This window comes from Hemitrygon akajei, chromosome 20 (genome assembly GCF_048418815.1).
Source record: "Hemitrygon akajei chromosome 20, sHemAka1.3, whole genome shotgun sequence".
NCBI classification, from domain to species: domain Eukaryota; kingdom Metazoa; phylum Chordata; class Chondrichthyes; order Myliobatiformes; family Dasyatidae; genus Hemitrygon; species Hemitrygon akajei.
Window position 1 is genome coordinate 9,032,560 of NC_133143.1, and position 22,557 is coordinate 9,055,116.

At 42.8% G+C, this 22,557-nt stretch overlaps 1 protein-coding gene across 2 annotated transcripts in view; it reads left to right on the forward strand.

Annotated features, from left to right (window-relative positions):
• The window catches only part of LOC140742205 (coagulation factor XIII A chain-like), a 218,025-nt gene that overhangs the window by 168,168 nt on the left and 27,300 nt on the right, over positions 1–22,557 (forward strand). For both annotated transcript variants that reach the window (XM_073073026.1, XM_073073025.1), the window contains exon 10: positions 1,361–1,449. In XM_073073026.1, coding sequence (XP_072929127.1) covers positions 1,361–1,449 — 89 coding nt within the window. The remainder of the gene's footprint in view (positions 1–1,360; positions 1,450–22,557) is intronic.

A 22,557-nucleotide genomic window follows, 5' to 3' on the forward strand; every position in this document is an offset into this window, starting at 1 on the left:
TCCTCCTCACTCATAGCAATCACCCCAGATCCAAGAACATGGGAAGGATAATGAGAGCAGAATTGCTTCATGTCTAAAATGCCCCTCAACCTGAAAACATTGGTCAAAATTCCATATGGCATCTAGAACCCAAGGGATAATTGCCATGTTGTGCAATATGAAATAAACTAGACTTCCAATTTGCTTTAAGTCAACTTAAGTTAGCTCCGTTAATTACTCTGAAAGGAGAGGAAACATTGTCTTGACAAGTTTGAGTATGAGTTCAGTACCAGTACTGTTGTTAAATCACGCTGCACAGTACTGACAGGAGGAGAAAGCAAGTCCACCAGAAATGGAATTCATTAGAAGCCAAGAAGGAAGACAAGCTTGAAGTTGGTAGGATTATCCCCAACTATGAAGTTGTAAATGTCTCCTCCAGTGACTTGTTTCACCCTGGGCCAACACCAGGTTCTTCTGGATCATCACTTACGCTTTCATATGGCAGACCAACCACCAAGGATATAGATTTGGTCTTCTCATCAAAGGGACCCAATGGGGAATTTTAAACCATGACATTTAGACAGAATGAATGAAAGGAGATTGTTTCCAGTGGCATGGGGTGAAGAGTAAGAGATGATTGGTAAAAGAAGCAGATATGAAAAGAGGAAACCCTTTCCTGGTCAGGATCTGGAATTCCAATGAGGTAGTGAATCAGCAGCAGTGTTCAAAATGGGATTGGCAATACTTGTGAGGGTGATGACAGTGGGATTAATCAGGTAGCTGCTTGGAAGAAGTCAGTGTAGACTCCACAGCTTCCCACATTCAGTTTCTTAGATCTGGGAATCTCAGGCAAAACAAACTTTTATTGGGAATCCCTTATTGCTCTTCAGATGTGGCGGGTGAGCTGCCTTCATGAACCACTGCAGTTCTCCTAGTGAGGGGGCTCCCACACTGCTGTTGGACAGGGAGTTCCAGGATTGTGACCCAGTGATGTTGAAGGAAGAGCAATGTATGTATTTCAAAGTCAGGATGGTCTGTGACGAACAGGGAAACCTGCAGGTGGTCTTCATATGCAACTGCTGTCCTTGTTCATCTTGGGTTTGGATGCTGATGGAGAAGCACCTGAGAGTAACGGCAGGGCATTTTGTAGATAATGCACACCGTGGGATATCGTACACTAGTGGTAGAAGGGATGAACGTTTAGGTGGTGGATGGGGTACTTCACCATGGATGCTTTGATCTTCTTAAAAGTTGTTGGAGCTGTACTCACCCAGACAAGTGCAGAATATTCAATAACACTCCTGACTTATGCCTTAGAGTATCTGGCTATGTGCTTGCTTGTAAGTTTTACATCTAAACGTCACCACATTCTTTTCCTCAGGCATGTATAGATGTGGACCTGCGTCTGTTAAGGCTATAAAACAGGGGAAGGTTTTCCTTCCGTTTGATGGACCTTTCATATATGCAGAGGTAAGTGGAAAGCCCAGGTGCACAGCACCAGATTTTAGATGATTTTAAGTATAGAAATGCCTGCCAACTATTATACTCGTATTGAGGAATGATCCATCCCAATTGTGAATTGTATTTCCTTTCAAGATACCAATATCACCGAGACTAAAGGAGACTTGCAGATACTGGATCTATGAGCAACACACAAAATGAGGAGGAGCTTAGCGAAATGTTGCCTAACCTGCTGAGTTCTCTCCTCTTCTACCCATTTGGTTCCAGTTTCAATTGCCATTCACCTCTGCCTTAATAGTTTTCAGTCTGACCTCCATTACTTATCAGTATCCAAACTAACAGATTTTACGCCACTTCAAGTCCTGATGCAAGTATCAACCCAAACTTTTGGCAATTCCTTTCCTTCCACAGATGCTGATTTGCCTACTGATTCCCTCCAGAAGATTGTTGCTCCAGATTGCAGCATCTGCAGTTTCTTGTGTCTCCTCTAGCAGTTCGTCTACCATTCATTGGTCTAAAGTCTAAATCAATCCAATTTTGCCCCTGCTAGAGTTGAATGGCCTCTTTTCAAAGCTATCAATCCCACTTTGACCTTGTCCTTTGCCACAATATTCCAAAAACACTACTTTGCAGTTTAGTAAGCTTCCCCTGCCTTCTCCCATTGAGTTTTGTCCACTGACAGCCTGGTTTCTGTCCACTTTTGCTTTCCTACTTTCTGGATTCTGCATCAGATCCCCCCACCCCCAGCCAAACAAATTTAAATCCAATCCTTCCCCCCCCCCAAAGTAGTAGCAAACTGGCTCATTGTGATATTCATTAACGCCGTGTGAAGATATGGACTGTCCAGTCCTGTCTTCCCCAGAACAAGTACTAATGCCCCTGATTGCTGCACCATCCCTTCACTCATTTATCTGCATTCCTGTCCTTTTATTCATGGCACGAGATCTGAATGGCAGCGATGCTTCACTACCAGATGAACCAGATCTCCGTCTCAGAGGCCGATGTTGGGCTGTTTTTAAAGAGGGAATTTGCAAGGTGGTCCCAATGGAGAACCAGGTAAGGCACTGAAAACCCGTGCCAACCAACTAGCGGGAGTATTCAAGGACATTTTCAACCTCTCACTGCTACGGGCAGAAGCTCCCACTTGCTGCAAAAAGGCAACAATTATACCAGTGCCTATGAAGAGTAATGTGAGCTGCCTTAATGACTATCGCCCAGTAGCATTCACATCTACAGTGATGAGATGCTTTGAGAGGTTGGTCATGACTAGACTGAACTCCTGCCTCAGCGAGGACCTGGACCCATTGCAATTTGCTTATCGCCACAATAGGTCAATCACAGATCCAATCTCAATGGCTCTTCACATGGCTTTAGGGCACCTGGACAACACAAGCACCAATGTCAGGATGCTGTTCATTGATTATAGCTCAGCGTTTAATACCATCATTCCCACAATCCTGATTGAGAAGTTACAGAACCTGAGCCTCTGTACCTCTCTCTGTAATTGGATCCTCGACTTCCTAACCGGAAGACCACAATCTTTGCAGATTGGTGATAACATCTCCTCCTTGCTGACGATCAACACTGGTGAACCTCAGGGCTTAGCTCGCTCTCTATATACCCATGACTGTGTGGCTACGCATAGCTCAAATACCATCTATAAATTTGCTGATGATACAACCATTGTTGGTAGAATCTCAGATGGAGAGGAGAGGTCGTACAGGAGTGAGATGTGCCAACTAGTGGAGTGGAGTCACAGCAACAACCTGGCACAATGTCAGTAAGACGAAAGAGTGATTGTGGACTTCAGGAAAGGCAAGATGAAGGAATACATACAAATCCTCACAGAGGGATCAGAAGTGGAGAGATTGAGCAGTTTCAAGTTCCTAGGTGTCAAGATCTCTGAGGATCTAACCTAGTCCCAACATATTGATGCAGGTATAAAGAAGGCAAGACAGTGACTATACTTCATTAGGAGCTTGAAGAGAATTGGTATGTCAACAAATACACTCAAAATCTTCTATAGATGTGCCGTGGAGAGCATTCTGACAGGCTGCGTCACTGTCTGATATGGAGAGGCCAAAAGAAGCTGCAGTTAGTTCCATCTTGGGTACTAGCCTACAAAGTACCCAGGACATCTTCAAGGAGTGGTGTCTCAGAAAGGCAGCGTCCATTATTAAAGACCCCCAGCACCCAGGGCATGCCCTTTTCTCACTGTTACCATCAGGTAGGAGGTACAGAAGCCTGAAGGCACACACTCTGCAATTCAGAAACAGCTTCTTCCCCTCTGCCATCCAATTCCTAAATGGACATTGAACCCTTGAAAACTGCCTCACTTTTTAAATATATATTATTTCTGGTTTTGCATGATTTTTAATCTATTCAATACATGTATACTATAATTGATTTACTTATTTATTTATTATTGTTATTATTTTCTTTTATTTCTATATTACATATTGCATTGAACTGTTGCTGCTAAGTTAACAAATTTCACGACACACGCCGGTGATAATAAACCTGATTCTGATTCTCATCCTAACTGTCAGAAAATGACCACCTTTGATGTCCATCTTCATCTCCTTCCCAAGTACTTGAGGACCTCTGGCCATGTCAATGCAATTGCTTTGATCTGGAACTTTCATTTCCAGAATATTATGTAACTCCTTGACCCTGGAACCTGGTGGACATTACACACCCTTCAGCCTGTAATATCCATCTGACCATAAGATATAGGAGCAGAGCTCGGTTACTCATCCTATCAGGTACGCACTGCCATTCAATCATGATGATTTTTTATTTAACTCATTCTCCTGCTTTTTTCCTGTAATCCTTAAACCCCACCCCCACTTTACCAAGCAATAACTCATCAATCTCTGCTTTAAATACACCAATGGTTTGCCTCCATAGCCCTCTGTAGTAAAACATGCCACATATTCACCACTCCTCATCTCAGTTCTAGACCATAAGACATACAAGCAGAATGAGTCCATTCAGCCCATCGAGTCTGTTCTGCTATTACATCATGGCTGATTTATTATCCCTCTCAACCCCATTCTCCTGCATCTCCCTGTAACCTTTGACTATTCAAAATCTTATTAACCTCCGCTTTAAATATACTCAGTAACTAGGGTTCCTCAGTCATCAATGGCAATGAATTCCATAGGTTCACTACCCCTGTCTAATGTCTAAAGAAATTCCTTCACATCTCTGTTCTAAATGGATGTTCCTCTATTCTGAGGTTGTGCCCTCTGGTCCTGGACTCCTGCACTATAGGAAACATTCTCTCCCCATCCACTCTATCTAGGCATTTCAATATTCGATAGGTTTCAGTGAGATCCCGCTCTTTCTTCTGAACTCTGGTGAGTACAGACCCAGACATCAAATGCTCCTCATACATTAAAAATTTCATTCCCAGAATCATTCTCATCAATCTCCTCTGGATCTTTTCCAATTCCAAACACATCTTTTCTTATATAAGAGGTGATACCTTATAAAGCCTCGACATTGCATCCTTGCTCTTACATTCTGGACTTCTCGAAATGAATGCTAAGATTGCATTTGCCTTCATTACCATTTACTCAACCTGCAAGTTAACCTTTAGGCAAACTTGCACAAGGATTCCCGATTTTTGTATTTTCTCCTTGCTTAAACAAATAGTCCACACATTTATTCCTTCTACCAAAGTGCATGACCATTCACTTTCCTACACTATATGAGCCACTTCTTTGCTCATTCTCCCAATCTATCTAAGACATTCTGCAGATTCACAGCTTCTTCAACATTACCTGCCCCTCTGCCTATCTTCATATCATCTGCAAACTTGGTCACAAAGTCATCCAAATTGTTGACATACAATATGAAAAAAGTATGCTCAATACTGTCCCCTGTAATGCACCATTAGTTACCGACAGCCAACCAGAAAAAGGTCTGCTTTATTCCCACTCTTAACGTCCTGTCCGTCAGCCAATCTGCTAGTATCTTCCCTATAATACTATGGGCCCCTACCTTGTTAAGCAGCCTCATGTGCGGCACCTTATCAGAGACCTTCTGGAAATTCAAGTAAACACCATCCACCAACTCTCCTTTATCTGTCCTGCAAGAATTCCAACAGATTTCCTCTTATGGAAACCATGCTGAATTTGGTCTATTTTATCATGTGCCTCTAAGTACACTAAAACCCCATCCTTAATAATGGACTCCAACATCTGAAGTCAAGCTAACTGGCCCATACTTTCCTTTCTCATGCTTCACTCTCTTCTTAAAGAGTGGAGTGTCAGTTGCAATTTTCCAGCCCTCCAGAACCATTCCAGAATCTACTGATTCTTAAAAGATCATTACAAATGCCTCCACGATCTCTTCAGCTACTCTTTCAGCATTCTGGGGTGTAGTCCATCTGGTCCAGGCAACTTATCTAGCTTCAGACCTTTCAGCTTCCCAAGCACCTTCTCCTAAATAATAGCAATTACACTCACTTCTTCCCCTTAACACTCTCAAATATCTGGCATACTGCCAGTGTCTTCCACAGTGAAGACTGACACAAAGTGCTTATTAAGTTTGTCTTCCACTTCTTTATACAGTACCCCATTACTATCTCTTCAGTGTCATTTCTCAGCAGCCTCTCCTTTACTCTTTACATATCTGAAAAAAGTGTTTTGTATCCTCTTTTATGCTATTGGCTAGCTTACCTTTCATTATTTTTCTCTCTATGGCCTTTTCAGTTACCTTCTGTTTGTTAAGAACTTCCCAATCCTCCAAATTCCCACATATTTTTGCTGTATTTTATGCCTCCTCTTTGCTTTTATGTTGTCTTTGTTTTCTCTTATCAGCCATGGTTGCCTCAACCTCCCTTTAGAATACTTCTTCATCTTTGGGATGTATCTGTCCTGCACCTTCCAAATTGCCCCCAGTAACTCCAGCCATTGCTCTTTTGCCATCATCCCTGATAATGTCCCCTAACAATTAACTTTGGCCAACTCCTTTCTCATGCCTCTGTAATTCCCTTTACCATACTGATATATCTAACAAAACCTTTATTTTGAGGCCTATTCTGAGGATCCACAGATCCTAAAATCAATTATTATTAGAAACATCCTTTCAATCTCCACTTTATCCAGCCTGCTGCATTAAGAGTTGAATTCTGATTAGCACAATTTGGCTTAACGTGTTTCCTGCTCTACCTTCTACTTTCTTAGAAGTTTGTGTAGATTTGGCATGTCATCTAAAAAGTGGGGAGTATCCTGCCTAGGTGCATCATGGCCTGGTATGGAAAAACCAAAGCCTAGGAATGGAAAAACCTATAAAAAGTGGTGGATACAGCCCGATCCATCGTAGACAAAGCTCTGCTCAAGACTGAGCACACCTACAAGCAGTACTGTCACAAGAGAGGAGAATCCATCGTCAAAAACCTCTACCAGCCAGGCTGTGCTGCCATTGGAAAGGAGGCACAGAAGCCTCAGGTCCCAAACCACCAGTTTCAGAATAGTTATTACCATTCAACCAGGAAAGGCTCCTGAACCAGCCTGGATAACTGTACTCACCTCGATTCTGAACTAATTCCACTGCCTATCGACTCACTGTCAAGGACTCCACAACTCATGTTGTCACTTACTTACTTATTATTAATAATTTTTGCATTTTCACCGATTTTTTTTTTACACTTTGGCTGTTGTTCGTGTTTGTGTGTAGTTTTTCATTGATTCTATTGTAATTTTGTGTGAAAGCCTGCAAGAAAGTCAATTTCAAGATTTAGTATATTGTGACACCTATGTACTTTAAACTCTTCCCAAGTTTCTGGCCAGGGATAGGTACTGATTTTAACTGATGTCTTGATAACAAACTCTGCCATCTCTATCAAGGATGATGCCTAGGCACGTCTAGTCCAGTGGTATGTATACCTCTGGGTCCATGCCTCCTGATTGATTTGTCCTCATCCAATCATGTTTCTGCTCTTCCACCATGCTTACAATTGAATTCCAGATCTTAATTAAAGCAAGCCCCTAGTCTCCGTTAAAATTCTTTTACTCTAATTTTATTTAAATGGCTTCCTTCACCAGGCGATCCCAAGCACAGTACTTTTGTGTCATCAAAGTCAATCCTATGGCCATTGAGAATACAATGCTCTGCTAATGCCGATTTCTCTAGGTAACTCAAATGGATATACCTCCTGTGTTCCTTAATGAGGATTTCCACCATGTGACCTGTCTGGCTGATACACGCTGCTCTGCATTCACAGGGAATCCTGTAAACGCCTGCTGTCCTGAGTCCCAGATCATCTTTGACCTGCGTAAACCTCAATTTGAGCTTCCTTATGGGTTTGTGGATGGTATTACTCCAGTATTTAGACCATAAGACATCGGAGCAGAATTAGGCCATCCAGCCCATCTGCCATTCAATCATGGCTGAGACTTTTTTGCCCCTCCTAAACTCCAGTTCCTGGCCTTCTCCCCATAACCTTTAATGTCCAATCTCTGCCTTAAATACACCCAACAGCCTGGCCTCCACAGCTGCATGTGGCAACAGATTCCACAAATTTACAACCCTTTGACTAAAGACATTAATCCGCATCTCTGTTTTGAAAGGATGTGGTGATGGAGTACTTGGTGACACAGGACAAGATAGTACAAAATCCTCTGGACCCTCTCCAATGCCTGCACATCTTTTCTAAGATGAGGGGCCCAAACCTGTTCACAACACTCAAGGTGAGGCCTCACCAGTGCCTTATAAAGCCTCAGCATCACATCCCTGCTCTTGTATTCCAGACCTCTTGAAATGAATGCTAACATTGCATTTGCCTTCCTCACCACCAACTCAACCTGCAAGCTAACCTTCAGGGTGTTCAGCACAAGGACTCACAAGTCCCTCTGCATCTCAGATTCCTGGATGTTCTCCCTGTTTAGAAAATATTCCACACATTTATTTCTACTACCAAAGTGCATGACTATGCATTTTCCAACATTATATTTCATTTGCCATTTTCTTGCCCACTTTCCTAATATGTCAAAGTCCTTCTGAATCCTACCTGTTTCCTCAACATGACCTGCCCCTCCACCAATCTGTGTATCATCTGCAAACTGGGCAACAAAGCCATCTATTCCATCATCTAAGTCCTTTATATACAGCATAAAAGAAGTGGTCCTAATACCGACCCCTGCGGAACACTACTAGTCACTGGCAGCCAAACAGAAAAGGATCCTTTTATTCCCACTCACAGCCTCCTACTAATTGTCCAATGCTCTAACCATGTTAGTAACTTTCCTGTAATACCATGAGATCTTAACTTGGTAAACAGCCTCATGTGTGGCACCTTGTCAAAGGCCTTCTGAAAGTCCAAATATAAACATCCACTGCATCCCCATTATCTATCCTACTTGTAATCTCCTCAAAGAATTCCAACAGGTTCAATAGGCAGGATTTTCCCTAAAGGAAACTGTGCTGACTTTGTACTATCTTGTCCTGAGTTACCAAGTACTCCATCACCTCATCTTTAAAAATTGACTCTAACATCTTCCCAACCACTGAGGTCAGCCTAACTGGTCTATAATTTCCTTTCTGCTGCCTTCCTCCTTTCTTAAAGAGTGGAGTAACATTTGCAATTTTCCAGTCCTCTGGCACCATGGAAGATCAATCTCTAACACTAACTCTTTCAGAACCCCAGGGTGCAGTTCATCTGGTCAGGGTGACTTATGTACTTTTAGGTCTTTTAACTTTTTGAGCACCTTCTCTCTTGTAATAGTAAATGCACCCACTTCTCTTCCGTCAGACACTACATCTGGCACACTGCTAGTGTCTTCCACAGTGAAGACTGATGCAAAATACTCGTTTAGTTCATCAGCCATCTCCTTGTCAATCCATTATTATTTCTCCTGCCTCATGTTCTAGTGGTCCTATATCCACTCAAATGTCTCTTTTATTTTCAACATACTTGAAAAAAAAACTTTTAATATCCACTTTGATATTATTGTAAGCTTGCTTTCATATTTCATCTTTTCCCTTCTAATGATTTTTTTTAGCTCCTCTCTGTAGGTTTCAAAAACTTCCCAGTCCTTTATCTTCCCACTAATTTTTTCCGTGTTGTAAGCTCTCTTTTTCTTTTACATTAGCTTTGACTTCCCTTGTCAGCCACAGTTGTACTATTTTGCCATTTGAGTATTCCTTCATTTTTGGAACACATGGGTCCTGCACCACCCTCATTTTTCCCAGAAACTCACACCATTGCTGCTCTGCTGACATCCCTGCCAGCAGCTCCTTCCAATTTACTTTGGCCAACTCCTCTCTCATACCACTGTAATTTCCCTTACTCCTCTGAAATAACCATATAACAATTACAGCACGAGAACAGGCCATCTCAGCCCTTCTAGTCAGTGCCGAATGCTTAGTCTCACCTACTCCCACTGATGCGCACTCAGCCCATAACCCTCAATTCCTTTCCTGTCCATATACCTATCCAATTTTACTTCAAATGACAATATCGAACCTGCCTGTACCACTTCTACTGGAAGCTCATTCCACATAGCTACCATTCTCTGAGTAAAGAAATTCCCCCTCATGTTACCCTTAAACTTTTGCCCCCTAACTCTCTACTCATGTCCTCTTGTTTGAATCTCCCTGACTCTCAATGGAAAAAGCCTATCCACGTCAACTATATCTATTCCTCTCATAATTTTAAATACCTCTATCAAGTCCCCCCTCAACCTTCTACGCTCCAAAGAATAAAGACCTAACTTGTTCAATCTTTCCCTGTAACTTAGGTGCTGAAACCCAGCTAACATTCTAGTAAATCTTCTCTGTACTCTCTCTACTTTGTTGACATCTTTCCTATAATTCGGTGACCAGAACTGTACACAATACTCCAAATTCGGCCTTACCAATGCCGTGTACAATTTTAACATTACCTCCCAACTCCTATACTCAATGCTCTGATTTATAAAGGCCAACATAACAAAAGCTTTCTTCACCATCCTATCCACATGAGATTCCACCTTCAGGGAACTATGTACCATTATTCCTAGATCACTCTGTTCTACTGCATTCTTCAATGCCCTACCATTTACTATGTATGTCCTATTTTGATTATTCCTACCAAAATGTAGCACCTCACACTTATCAGCATTAAACTCCATCTGCCATTGTTCAGCCCACTCTTCTAACTGGCCTAAATCTCTCTGCAAACTTTGAAAGCCTACTTCATTATCCACAATGCCACCTACCTTAGTATCATCTGCATACTTACTAATCCAATTTACCACCCCATCATCCAGATCATTAATGTATATGACAAACAACATTGGACCCAGTACAGATCCCTGAGGCACACCACTAGTCACCGGCCTCCAACCTGACAAACAGTTATCCACCACTACTCTCTGGCATCTCCCATCCAGCCACTGTTGAATCCATTTTAATACTTCAATATTAATACCTAACGATTGAACCTTCCTAACTAACCTTCCATGTGGAACCTTGTCAAAGGCTGAAGTCCATATAGACAACATTCACTGCTTTACCCTCGTCAACTTTCCTCGTAACTTCTTCAAAAATTTCAATAAGATTTGTCAAACATGACCTTCCACGCACAAATCCATGTTGACTGTTCCTAATCAGACCCTGTCTATCCAGATAATTATATATACCATCTCTAAGAATACTTCCCATTAATTTACCCACCACTGACATCAGACTGACAGGCATATAATTGCTAGGTTTACTCTTAGAACCCTTTTTAAACAATGGAACCACATGAGCAATACACCAATCCTCTGGCACCATCCCTGTTTCTAATGACATTTGAAGTATTTCTGTCAGAACCCCTGCTATTTCTACACTAACTTCCCTCAAGGTCCTAGGGAATATCCTGTCAGGATATTTATCCACTTTTATATTCCTTAAAAGCACCAGTACTTCCTCCTCTTTAATCATCATAGTTTCCATAACTTCCCTACTTGTTTCCCTTACCTTACACAATTCAATATCCTTCTTCTTAGTGCATACCGAAGAAAAGAAATTGTTCAAAATCTCCCCCATCTCTTTCAGCTCCACACATAGCTGTCCACTCTGATTCTCTAAGGGACCAATTTTATCCCTCACCATCCTTTTGCTATTAATATAGCTGTAGAAACCCTTTGGATTTACTTTCACCTTACTTGCCAAAGCAACCTTGTATCTTCTCTTAGTTTTTCTAATTTCTTTCTTAAGATTCTTCTTACATTCTTTATATTCCTCAAGCACCTCATTTACTCCATGCTGCCTGTATTTATTGTAGATATCTCTCTGCTACCTCAGACTTTACTTTCTCCCTATCAAATTTCAAGTTGAACACAATCATATTGTGATCACTGGTTCCTAAGGGTTCTTTTACCTAAGCTCCCTAATCGCCTCCGGTTCATTACATAACACACAATCCAGTAAAGCTGATCCCCTAGTAGGCTCAATGACAAACTGCTCTAAAAAGCCATCTTTAGGCATTCAACAAACTCACTCTCTTGAGATCCATTACCAACCTGATTTTCCCAATCAACCTGCATGTTAAAATCTCCCATGACTATCATAACATTGCCCTTTTGACACGCCTTTTCTATTTCCTGTTGTAACCTGTGTCCACCTCCCAGCCACTGTTGGGAGGCCTGTATAGAACTGCCATCAGGGTCCTTTTAACCTTGCAGTTTTTTTTAACTCAACTCACAAGGATTCAACATCTTCCGATCCTATGTCACATCTTCCTACTGATTTGATGCCATTCTTTACCAGTAGAGCCACGCCTCCCTCTCTGCCTACCTTCCTATCCCTCGATATAACGTGTTACCATGGACATCCAACTCCCAACTACAATCATCCTTCAGTCACGATTCAGTGATGGCCACAACATCATAATTGGCAATCTGTAATAATGCAACAAGATCATCCACCTTATTTCTTATACTACGTGCATTTAGATACAACACTTTGAGTACCGTATTTGCTGTCCTATCTGATTCTGCATCCCTAGTGTTTTGATACTCATCCTGTTGGCTGCAACTAAGTCCCATCACCTGCCTGCCCTTTCTGACCGTCTGACTATACGCTATCTTTACTTTTTTACCCTCTGTCCTACCCTGAGTCCCTTCACTCCGGTTCCCAGCCCCCGCCAAGCTAGCTTAAACCCTTCCAAATAGCTCTAACAAACTTGCCCGCGAGAATATTGGTCCCCCTCTTGTCCAGGTGCAATCCGTCACTTTTGAACAGGTCATACCTCCCCCAAAAGAGATCCCAATGATCCACAAACCTGAAGCCCTGCCACACATTAAACTGCCAAATCATCCCGTTTCTCATCTCACTGGCACGTGGCCCAGGCAGCAATCCAGAAATTACTACCCCGGAGGTCCTGCTTCTCAGCTTTCTACATGGCTCTCTAAATTCTCTTTTCAGGACATCTTTGCTTTTCCTTCCTGTGTCATTGATACCAGTATGTACCAAAACATCTGGTTGCTCCCCCTCCCTCTCCAAAATGCTGTGGCCGCGACCCTGACCCTGGCACCAGGGAGGCAACAAACCATCCAGGTATACCGTTCACTTCCAAAGAATCTCCTGTCTGTTCCTCTGACTATTGAGGACTATCAGTACCACTCCCCTCTTCTCCCTCTTTCCCATCTGTACCACGGACCCATGCTCAGTGCCAGTGACCCAGTCGCCATGGCATTCCCACAGGAGGTTATCCCCCAAAAACTATCCAAAGTGGTATATGAGGTGTGATTGATAAGTTTGTGGCCTAAGTTAGAAGGAGATGAGTTATTAACTTCAAACTTTCTGCATAATCACTCAAAGAGTTGAACTGCACGTGTATGTAATGAGAGCATCTTGGACCTCCAGGTGGTCCACAGCAGGGGTGATTGATAAGTTTGTGACCTAAGGCAGAAGGAGATAAGTTGTACAGCTCTCGTTATATGCACGTGCAGTTCAACTCTTTGAGTGAAAATACAGGAAGTTTGAAGTTAATAACTCATCTCCTTCTACCTTAGGCCATGAATTTATCAATCACCCCCGCTGCGGACCACTTCTGGAGGTCCAAGATGCTGACTTCTACAAAAAAGGGATCTGTATGCTCCACGACCGCTGGACTAAGTGTGTAAATGTAGGAAAAATAGATGTGCTAGGTTTTCTAAAATTGACTCCTTCTACCTTAGGCCACAAGCTTACCAATCACTCCTTGAACTTATTTTTGAGGGGAATGGCCACAGGGGTGCTCTCTAACTGCCTATTTCCATTTCTCCTGACAGTCACCCAGCTACTAGCCTCCTGTATCTTCAGGGTGACTAATTCCCTGTAACATTGATCGATAATCTCCTCACTCTCCCGTACAAGCCGAAGGTCATCCAGCTGCTGCTCCAGATCCCTAACACGGTCTTCAAGGAGCTGCAGCCGGATACTCTTCACGCAGATGTAGTTCCCCGGGAGACTCTCGGTCTCCCAGTTCTCCAACATCTGGCACGAAGAACACACCACAGCCATTTAAATGGTACAGTAAGAGAGGGGGAAAAGATAAAAAGGAAACCTTAACAGATGCTTCACGCAGAGCTGACACCTCTTCCAAGCCGGAGCCTCCTTTGAGCCAAACCCTGTCGCTTCTACTCACGCACTGGCCTAGACCTGACAATGGCCGCTCCACTTTATCCCTTCTGTCCTTTATTTAGTTCGAAGAGCTCTGTTGACACCACTGTACAATGGCCAAACAGACACAAGAGCTCTCCTTTTTAAATAACCTGCGAGAAATACCACTTTGTAAATCTCTGTTGGCCCCGTAAAATCCTGGCAATACTCCCAGAAACTGTGGAAATATAGGGAAGACAGGTGGTAGCGATGGGTTCCTCCTCCATGTTAGGTTTCCTGGTTTTTCTGTTGGCCCTTTTAAGGGCCCGATTGGTTTTGTTCACCTTGTAGCCATTCTGTAGGAATGTCACATGTAATTGTCTTACTTCCTCGGGGACAGTCTCCGGATCCAAAGTAGTTTTTGCACAGTTAATCAAAGGAGAGACAACTGCTCTGTTGTGAGTGGCTTTTTGATAGACACCATGCCCAAGGATACTGTCTGGTTTCTGCCTATATTTTCTATATTTCCACAGTTTCTGGAAGGATCACCAGGATCCTGAACAAATTACAGATTAATACATAAACCCATAAGGAACTTCAAATCACAGCTTATGCGGGTCAAAAATCACTGGGTGCTCAGGGTGGCTGGTGTTTACAGGACTCCCTGTGAATGTGGAGCAGCGTATATCAGCCAACTGGGATACACATTGCAAACCCACATCGAGGAACACGGAGAAATCAGAGGGAGCAGAACATGGCATTCACAATGGCCCTTGAATTGACTTCAACAGCACAAAATTACTGTGCCGCGCCAGTAGGTTTTGGGACCACCTGGTGATGGAAGCCATTGAAATAAACCTAGGGAAAAAATTTTAACAAAAATGAAAGACTCGCTCTAAGTAAGAACTAGAACTTGATTGTAGACAAGGTAGGAGAGCAGAAATCTGATTGGATGAGGAATAACCAATCAGGAAGAGTGAACAATGGGGGTGCGAATCCAACCGGACTAGAGATCCCTTGGCATCATTCCTGCTGAAGATGGCGGACTTTGTCGCTAAAATGTCATTTAAAATTGATACCTATACCCAGCTGGAAGCCAGGGAAGAGTTTATTTGTCATATACACCAGAAAGGCGCTAGGACATTTTCCTTGCATGGAATTTCATAATAAATTTACTTTGAACTTTGAATTTTGCATTCTTTCCAGCTAAATGGCAACTTGCCCAAGACTGAACATCATCTGGTAGAAAAGTGAACATCTTGTACACATTTAATACAAAGTGAAAAGCATTTTAGAATCAAAAGTCTTTCTTTCCTTCCATCCACTGATCTCCCTCATTTTTTCTTTCAATTTCTCCCAATAATTTGCTATTCATTGCAAGCAACCTTTTCAACAACCCATACCTGATCGTAGACACGATACTCATTTCAACAGCCCGTACCACAAGTTGCATGGACACACGTAACATCTTTCAATAACGTGTACATCATCGTACATGTACACACAAAATGCCTTTCAACAACCCGTACCTCACGTTACATGTACGCATAAAACTCCTTTCCTCATCCCATACCTCATTGTACATGTGACAACACACACAAATGCTGGAGGAAATCAGCAGGCCAGGCAGTATCTAAGGAAAAGAGTACAGTCGACATTTCGGGCCGAGCCCCTTCATCAGGATTGACAAAAAGCTGAGGTGTCAGAATAAGAAAGTGGGAGGATGGGAGGGAGAACACAAGGTGATTGGTGAAACTGGGAAGGGGAGGGTGAAGTAAAGAGCTGGGAAACTGATTGATGAAAGAGATACAGGGCTGGAGAAGGGGAATCTGATAGGAGAGGACAGAAGGCCATGGAAGAAAGGCAAGGGGGAAGGGCACCAGAGGGAGGTGATGGTAGGTAAGGAGATAAGGTGAGAGAGGGAAATGCGAATGGGAAATGGTGAAGGTGAGTCAGGGGGGTCTTTACTGGAAGTTCGAGAAATCGGTGTTCATGCCATCAGGTTGGAGGCTACCCAGGCAGAATTCAGGTGTTTCTCCTCCAACGGAACTGTGGCCTCATCAGGACGGTAAAGGAGGCCGTAGACAGACGTGGCTGAATGAGAATGGGAAGTGGAATACAAATGGGTGGCCATGGGAGATTCCACTTTTTCTGGCGGACATAGTGTAGGTACTTGGCAAAACGGTCTCCCAATCTGCATTAGGTCTCTCCGATAAACTGGAAGCCACACCAGGAGCAGCGGATACAGTAGATGACCCCAACAGGCTCACAGGTGAAGTGTCACCTCACCTGGAAGGGCTGCTTGGAGCCCTGAATGAAAGTGAGGGAGGGGATGTAGAGACGGGTGCAGCCCTTATTCCGATTGCACAGATATGAGCCAGCAGGAGGTTCCGTGGGGAGAGACGAATGGACAAGGGAATCTCTGTGGAAGGCAGAAAGTTGGGGGGGGGGGGGGGGATTCTGCTGGAGATGGCAGGAGTGCTGGAGAATTATGTGCTGGATGCATAGGCTGGTGGGGTAATAGGTGAGGACAAGAGAAACCCTATCCCTGGTGGGGTGAGGGCAGACATGTGCTAAGTGAAAGAGATGTGGCTGAAGGCAGCATTGAGGGTGGAGAAAAGGAAGCCCCTTTCTTGGAAGAAGGAGGACATCTCTTTGGTTCTGCAATGAAAAGCCTCAGTCCTAGTGGGGATGTCTGCAGGACAGAGATGGCTGAAGTTTCTGGGAGCAGTTCACCGAGTGCAGGATAGATATGTCCCAGAGAGGAAGAAGTTCCCAAATAGCAGTGTTAGGTGACCAAGCCTGACAAAGGAAGTTAACAACTACGTAAAAGCCAAGGAAAGGGCATATAAGGTCGCAAAGGTGAGAGGGAAGTTGGATGATTGGGAAGCTTTTAAAATCCAACAAAAGTCAACTAAAAAAGCTATGTGAAGGGAAGGGGTGAAATATGAGGGCAAACTAGCCAATAATATAAAGCAGGATACTAAAAGCTTTTTCAGTTATATAAAGGGTAAAAGGGAGGTGAGAGTTGATATTGCGCCACTGGAAAATGATGCTGGTGAGGTAGTAATGGGGGACAAAGAAATGGCAGATGAACTGAATGTGTACTTCACATCAGTCTTCACTGTGCATTGTGCAGAGGTCTGTGAGTGTCAGAGAGGAGGAGTAATTGCCACTGTTATTACAAAAGGAAGTAGTGCTTGGCAAACTCAAAGGGCTTAAGGTTGATAAGTCGCCTGGACGAACTACCTGACGAGGTTGCTGAAATTGTTAATGGATGCATTGGTCATGATGTTTCAAAAATCACTTGATTCTGGCATAGTCTCAGATGACTGGAAGATTACAAATATCACTCCATTCTTTAAGAAGGGATGAAGGCAAAAGAAGGGAAATTATAGGCCAGTTAGTCTAACCTCAGTGGTTGGGAAAGTGTTGGAGTCTATTATTAAGGATGAGGTTTTGAGGTAGTTGGAGACTAGCGATAAAGTAAGTCAAAGTCAGCACAGTTTCTGTAAAGGGAAATCTTGCCTGACTAATCTGTTAGAGTTCTTCAAGGAAGTAATAAGCAGGGTGAACAAAGGAGAGGCAGTGGATATCATTCACTTGGATTTTCAGAAGGCATTTGATAAGGTGCCACACATGAGGCTGCTGAACAAAATAAAATCCTATGGCGTTACAGGTACGTGGATAGTGCTGAGGAAGCAATGCGATTGCAGCAGGACTTAGACAAATTGGAAGAATGGTCAAAAAAAAGCAGATGAATACAGTGTTGGGAAATGTATGATAATGCATTTTAGTAAAAGGAACAATAGTGTGGACTATTGTCTAAATAGGGAGAAGGTTCAAACATCAGAAGTGCAGAGGGACTTGTGAGTCCTCGTGCAAGACTCCCAGAAGGTTAACTCACAGGTTAATTCTGTGGTAAAGAAGGCAAATGCAATATTGGTATTTATTTCGAGGGGAATAGAATATAAAAGCAAGGAGATAATGCTGAGCCTTTATAAGACACTAGTCAGGCTGCACTTGGAGTATTGTTAATAGTTTTGGGCCCCATATCTCTGAAAGGATGTGTTGTCATTGGAGAGAGTCCAGAGGAGGCTCATGAGGATGATTCTGGGAATGAAGGGGTTAATGTATGAGGAGTGTTTGACGGCTTTGGGCCTGTACTCACTGGAATTTAGAAGAAGTCGTGGGGATCACATTGAATCCTACTAAGTGTTGAAAGGACTAGATAGGGTGGATGTGGAGAGGATGTTTCCTGTGGTGGGGGTATCCAGAACTAGAGGGCACAGCCTCAAAATTGAGGGGCGGTGCTTTAAAAGAGAGAAAAGAAGAAATTTTTTTGGCCAGAGAGTAGTAAATCTGTGGAATGCTCTGCCACAGACTGCAAACAAGGCCAAGTCCGTGTGTATATTTAAGGCGGACGTTGATCGTTTCCTGATCGGTCATGGCATCAAAGGATGTGGCAAGAAGGCAGGTGTATGGGGTTGAGTGGGATCCAGGATCAGCCATGGTGGGATGGCAGAGCAGACTCGATGGACTGAATGGCCTCACTCTGCTCTTGTCTCTTATGATCTTATCCTGAGAGTGGATGTGGCAGAGATGGAGGAATTGAGAAAAGGGATGGCGTTTTTACAAGTAATATGGTGGGAGGAGGTATTGTCCAGAGAGCTGTGAGAGTCATAGACGTCAGTAGCTAAGTCGTCTCCAGAGACAGAGACAGAGAGATCGAGAAAGGGGAGGGAGGTGTCAGAAATAGATCAGATAAATTTGAGGGCAGGGTGGAAGTTGGAGGCAAAGCTGTTGAGGTCCACAAGCTCCGCATGGGTGCAGGAAGAGGCACCAATGCAGCATAGGAAGAGTTCAGGAGTGATACCAGTGTAGGCTTGCAACATAGACTGTTCCACACAGACACAGCTGGGAACCATGCGAATGCCCATGGCTACACCTTTTGTCTAAAAGAAGTGGGAGGAGCCAAAGGAGAAATTATTGAGAGTGAGGACATTCCGCCAGACGGAGGAGAGTGGTGGTGGAGGGGAACTGGTTGGGTCTGGTGTCCTGAAAGAACCAGGGAGCTTGAGGCCTTCCTGGTGGGGTATGGAGGTGTGAAGTGTCACAGATGTAGGTAGGAAGGGACTAAACTGGGGGATCAAACTGAGTCGAGCTTCAGTCTCTTCCGACCTTCATCCGGGACACTTCATATGCTCTTAGTCTTTTCAATGATTTCAAGTTCCCTGGCCCAGATCATCTTACTTTCACTATGGCTGTCCAGTCCCTATACACCTCCAGTGGGTGGAGGGGTACAGGAAAGGTTGATTCTTTGTTGCTGCTTGTGTGTGGGAGGGGTTGGGGGCTTTGGGGTTCTAATGTCATTCATTCTTTGTTTTTTTTCTCTCTGTTTCATGGATATCTGTGAAGAGTAAGAATTTCAGGTTGTATCCTATATACGTTCTCTGATATTAAATTGAACCATTGAACACTGAAGCTGATTTATTTGAGTTTCCCTTTAAGATTGTGTAATAAAAAGCAAACGTGTTGCAAATGCTCAGCAGATCAGGCAGCAGCTGTAGATGAAGAAACAGTTAATGTTTCAAGTCCGTGACTCCTCTCCAGTTTTAGATTTCTGTCATCTGCAGCTCTAAATACTCAATTTTTGATTAAATATGTACATCACATTTATTAATAGAAAGCAAGTTAGAGAAATGAAACAAAAGGAACACAAAAAATACTGAAGTCTGGAGCAACACAGAGGATACTGGACATATTGTCTATTGTCTATTGTCTATTTGACATTTTGGATCAAGACCCTTCATCTGGATTCTTTATTTGGATTTCAAGTTCAAGTTTATTGTCATTAACTCATAAACGTGTATACAACTAAATGAATCATCACTCCTCTGGGCCCAAGGTGCAAAACATAGAAGTATATAAAGTTAGAAGAGGCATAGTTGGAATAGCCAGCAAATATCTTTATCCAAGGGTGAAATATCTAATACTTTAGGATGTGCATCTAGGATGAGCAGAAGAAAGTTTAAAGGAAATCACAGAGCAAGTTTTTTCACACAGAAAGTTGTGGGTGCCTAGAATATGCAGCCAGGGGCAATGGCAGAGGCTGATGCAATAAGAATTGTAGGAAAGGTGGATGATAGTGCTGAAGATGAGGTAGCTGGTTTACAAACAGAGGCAATGTGTAGTGAGGAGAGGCTGTTGATGGGGCAAAATTGCAGTCAACAGGATGAGCTGCAACGTAACAGGCAAACAAAATGGAAAAGAGTAAATACAGGACTGAAGCTGTTATATTTGAATGCGCAAAGTATACGGAATAATATAGATGAACTTGCAGCACAGTTGCAGGTTGGCAGGTATGATATTGTAGCCATCACTGAATCATGGTGGAAGAAGATTATAGCTGGGAGCTTAATGTTTAAGGATACACATTGTATTTAAAAGACAGGCAGGAAGGCAGGGGGTCGGCATTGCTCTGTTGGTGAAAAATGAAATCAAATCATTTGAAAGAGGTGGCATAGGCTCAGAGGGTGTTGAATCATTGTGGATAGAGCTAAGGAACTGTAAGGGTAAAAAGACCCTGAGGGGAGTTGTATACAGACCTCTCCCGAACAGTAGTAAGGATGTGGTCTACAAATCACAGTGGGAGATAGAAAATGCATGCCAAAAGGGAAGTGTTATAGTAGTTATGAGGGACTTCAATATGGAAGGAGATTGGGAAAACCAGGTTGTTGCTGGATTCCAGGAGGGGGAGTTTCTAGAGTGCCTATGAGATGGCTTTTTAGAGCAGCTCATGGTTGAGCCCATAGGGCAGGGGTGGCCAACCTCTTACATTCCATGCATCAATTTTTCACGCACGAGTTCAGATGCATCATACAGCTCTTGTACCCCCATTCAATTCTTGTAAAAATATGTCAATATAGGCATATTTAGCATTTTTACATGGTATATTGATTTAATATAAAAACAAGATAAACATGAAAACTGATTAACATGAAAAAAGATAACATTCACCAAAAGACGTAATAATAAATAAATAATAAAATCACCAAAAATAATTGCTAAGCTTTAGATTTATTCTCAGTAAAACCCATTTCTAGCTCTAAGCTACTTGAATTCCTGTTACAGATTTTTTTTCTACAAATCGGTTTTTGGTTAATATTTTTTGCATGAGTAGGCTTACTTCTTTATTCTTTTCACTGGGGTGAAATGCGCCACTTCTGGCGCATGCACCATAGGTTGGCCACCCCTGCCATAGGGGATCGGTTATTCCAGATTGGGTGTGTTGAAATGAACCGGAGTTGATTAGCGAGCTTAAGGTAAAAGAACCCTTGGAGAAAGTGATCACGATATGATTGAATTCACTCTGAAATGTGAGAAAGAGAAGCTAAAGACAAGTGTATGAGTATTACAGTGGAGTAAAGGCAACTACAGAGGCATGAGAGAGGAGTTGATAGAATTGATTGGAAAAGAACTCTCACAGGTATGACAGCAGAGCAACAACGTATGTAATTTCTGGAAGCAATTCAGAAGGCACAGGGTATATACATTCCAAAGAGAAAGAAGTATTCTTAAGGAAAGATGACACAACCAAAGCTAAGAAGAGAAGTCAAAGCCAAAGAGAGGGCATATAATATAGCAAAAATTAGTGGGAAGTTAGAGGATTGGGAAGATTTTAAAATCCAACAGAAGTCAAATAAAAAAGTGATTAAGAAGGTAAAGATGGAATAGGACAGTAAGCTGGCCAGTAATACTAAAGAGGATACCAAATGTTTCTTCAGATACAGAGAGTGTAAAAGAGAGGCAAGAGTGAATATTGAAGTGCAGGAAAATGATGCTGGCGAGGTAGTAATGGAGGACGAGGAAATGGCAGAAGAACTGAATAAGTGTTTTGCTTTAGTTTTCACTGTGGAAAACATTAGCATTATGGTGGAAGTTCCAGGAGTCAAAGGGCATGAAGTGTGTGAAGTTGCCATTACTAGGGAGAAGGTTCTTGGGAAACTGAAAGGTCCAAAGACAGATAAGCCACCTGGACCAGATGGTGTACACCCCAGGGTTCTGAAAGAGGTGGCTGAAGAGATTGTGGAGGTATTAGTAATGATCTTTCAAGTATCACTAGATTCTGGAATGTTTCTAGAAGATGGAAAATTGCAAATGTCACTCCAGTCTTCAAGGAGGAAGAGGGGCAGAAGAAAAGAAGCTATAGGCCAGCTGGTCTGACCTCGGTGGTTGGGAAGATGTTGGAGTTGATTATGAAGGATGAGATCTCAGGGTACTTGGAGGCACATGACAACATAGACTGAGGTCAAGGAAACACCCTGCCTGAGAAATCTGTTGGAATTCCACAGACAGGGGTCTGCGTTGGGACCAATTCCTTTTACGTTATATGTCAATGATTTAGAAGATGGAATTGATGGGTTTTTTGCAAGTTTTGCAGATGATCTGAAGATAGGTGGAGGGGCAGGTAGTTTTCAGGAAATAGAGAGGCTACAGAAGGCCTTAGATTAGGAGCAAATAAATGACAAATGTAATACAGTGTCGGGAAGTGTA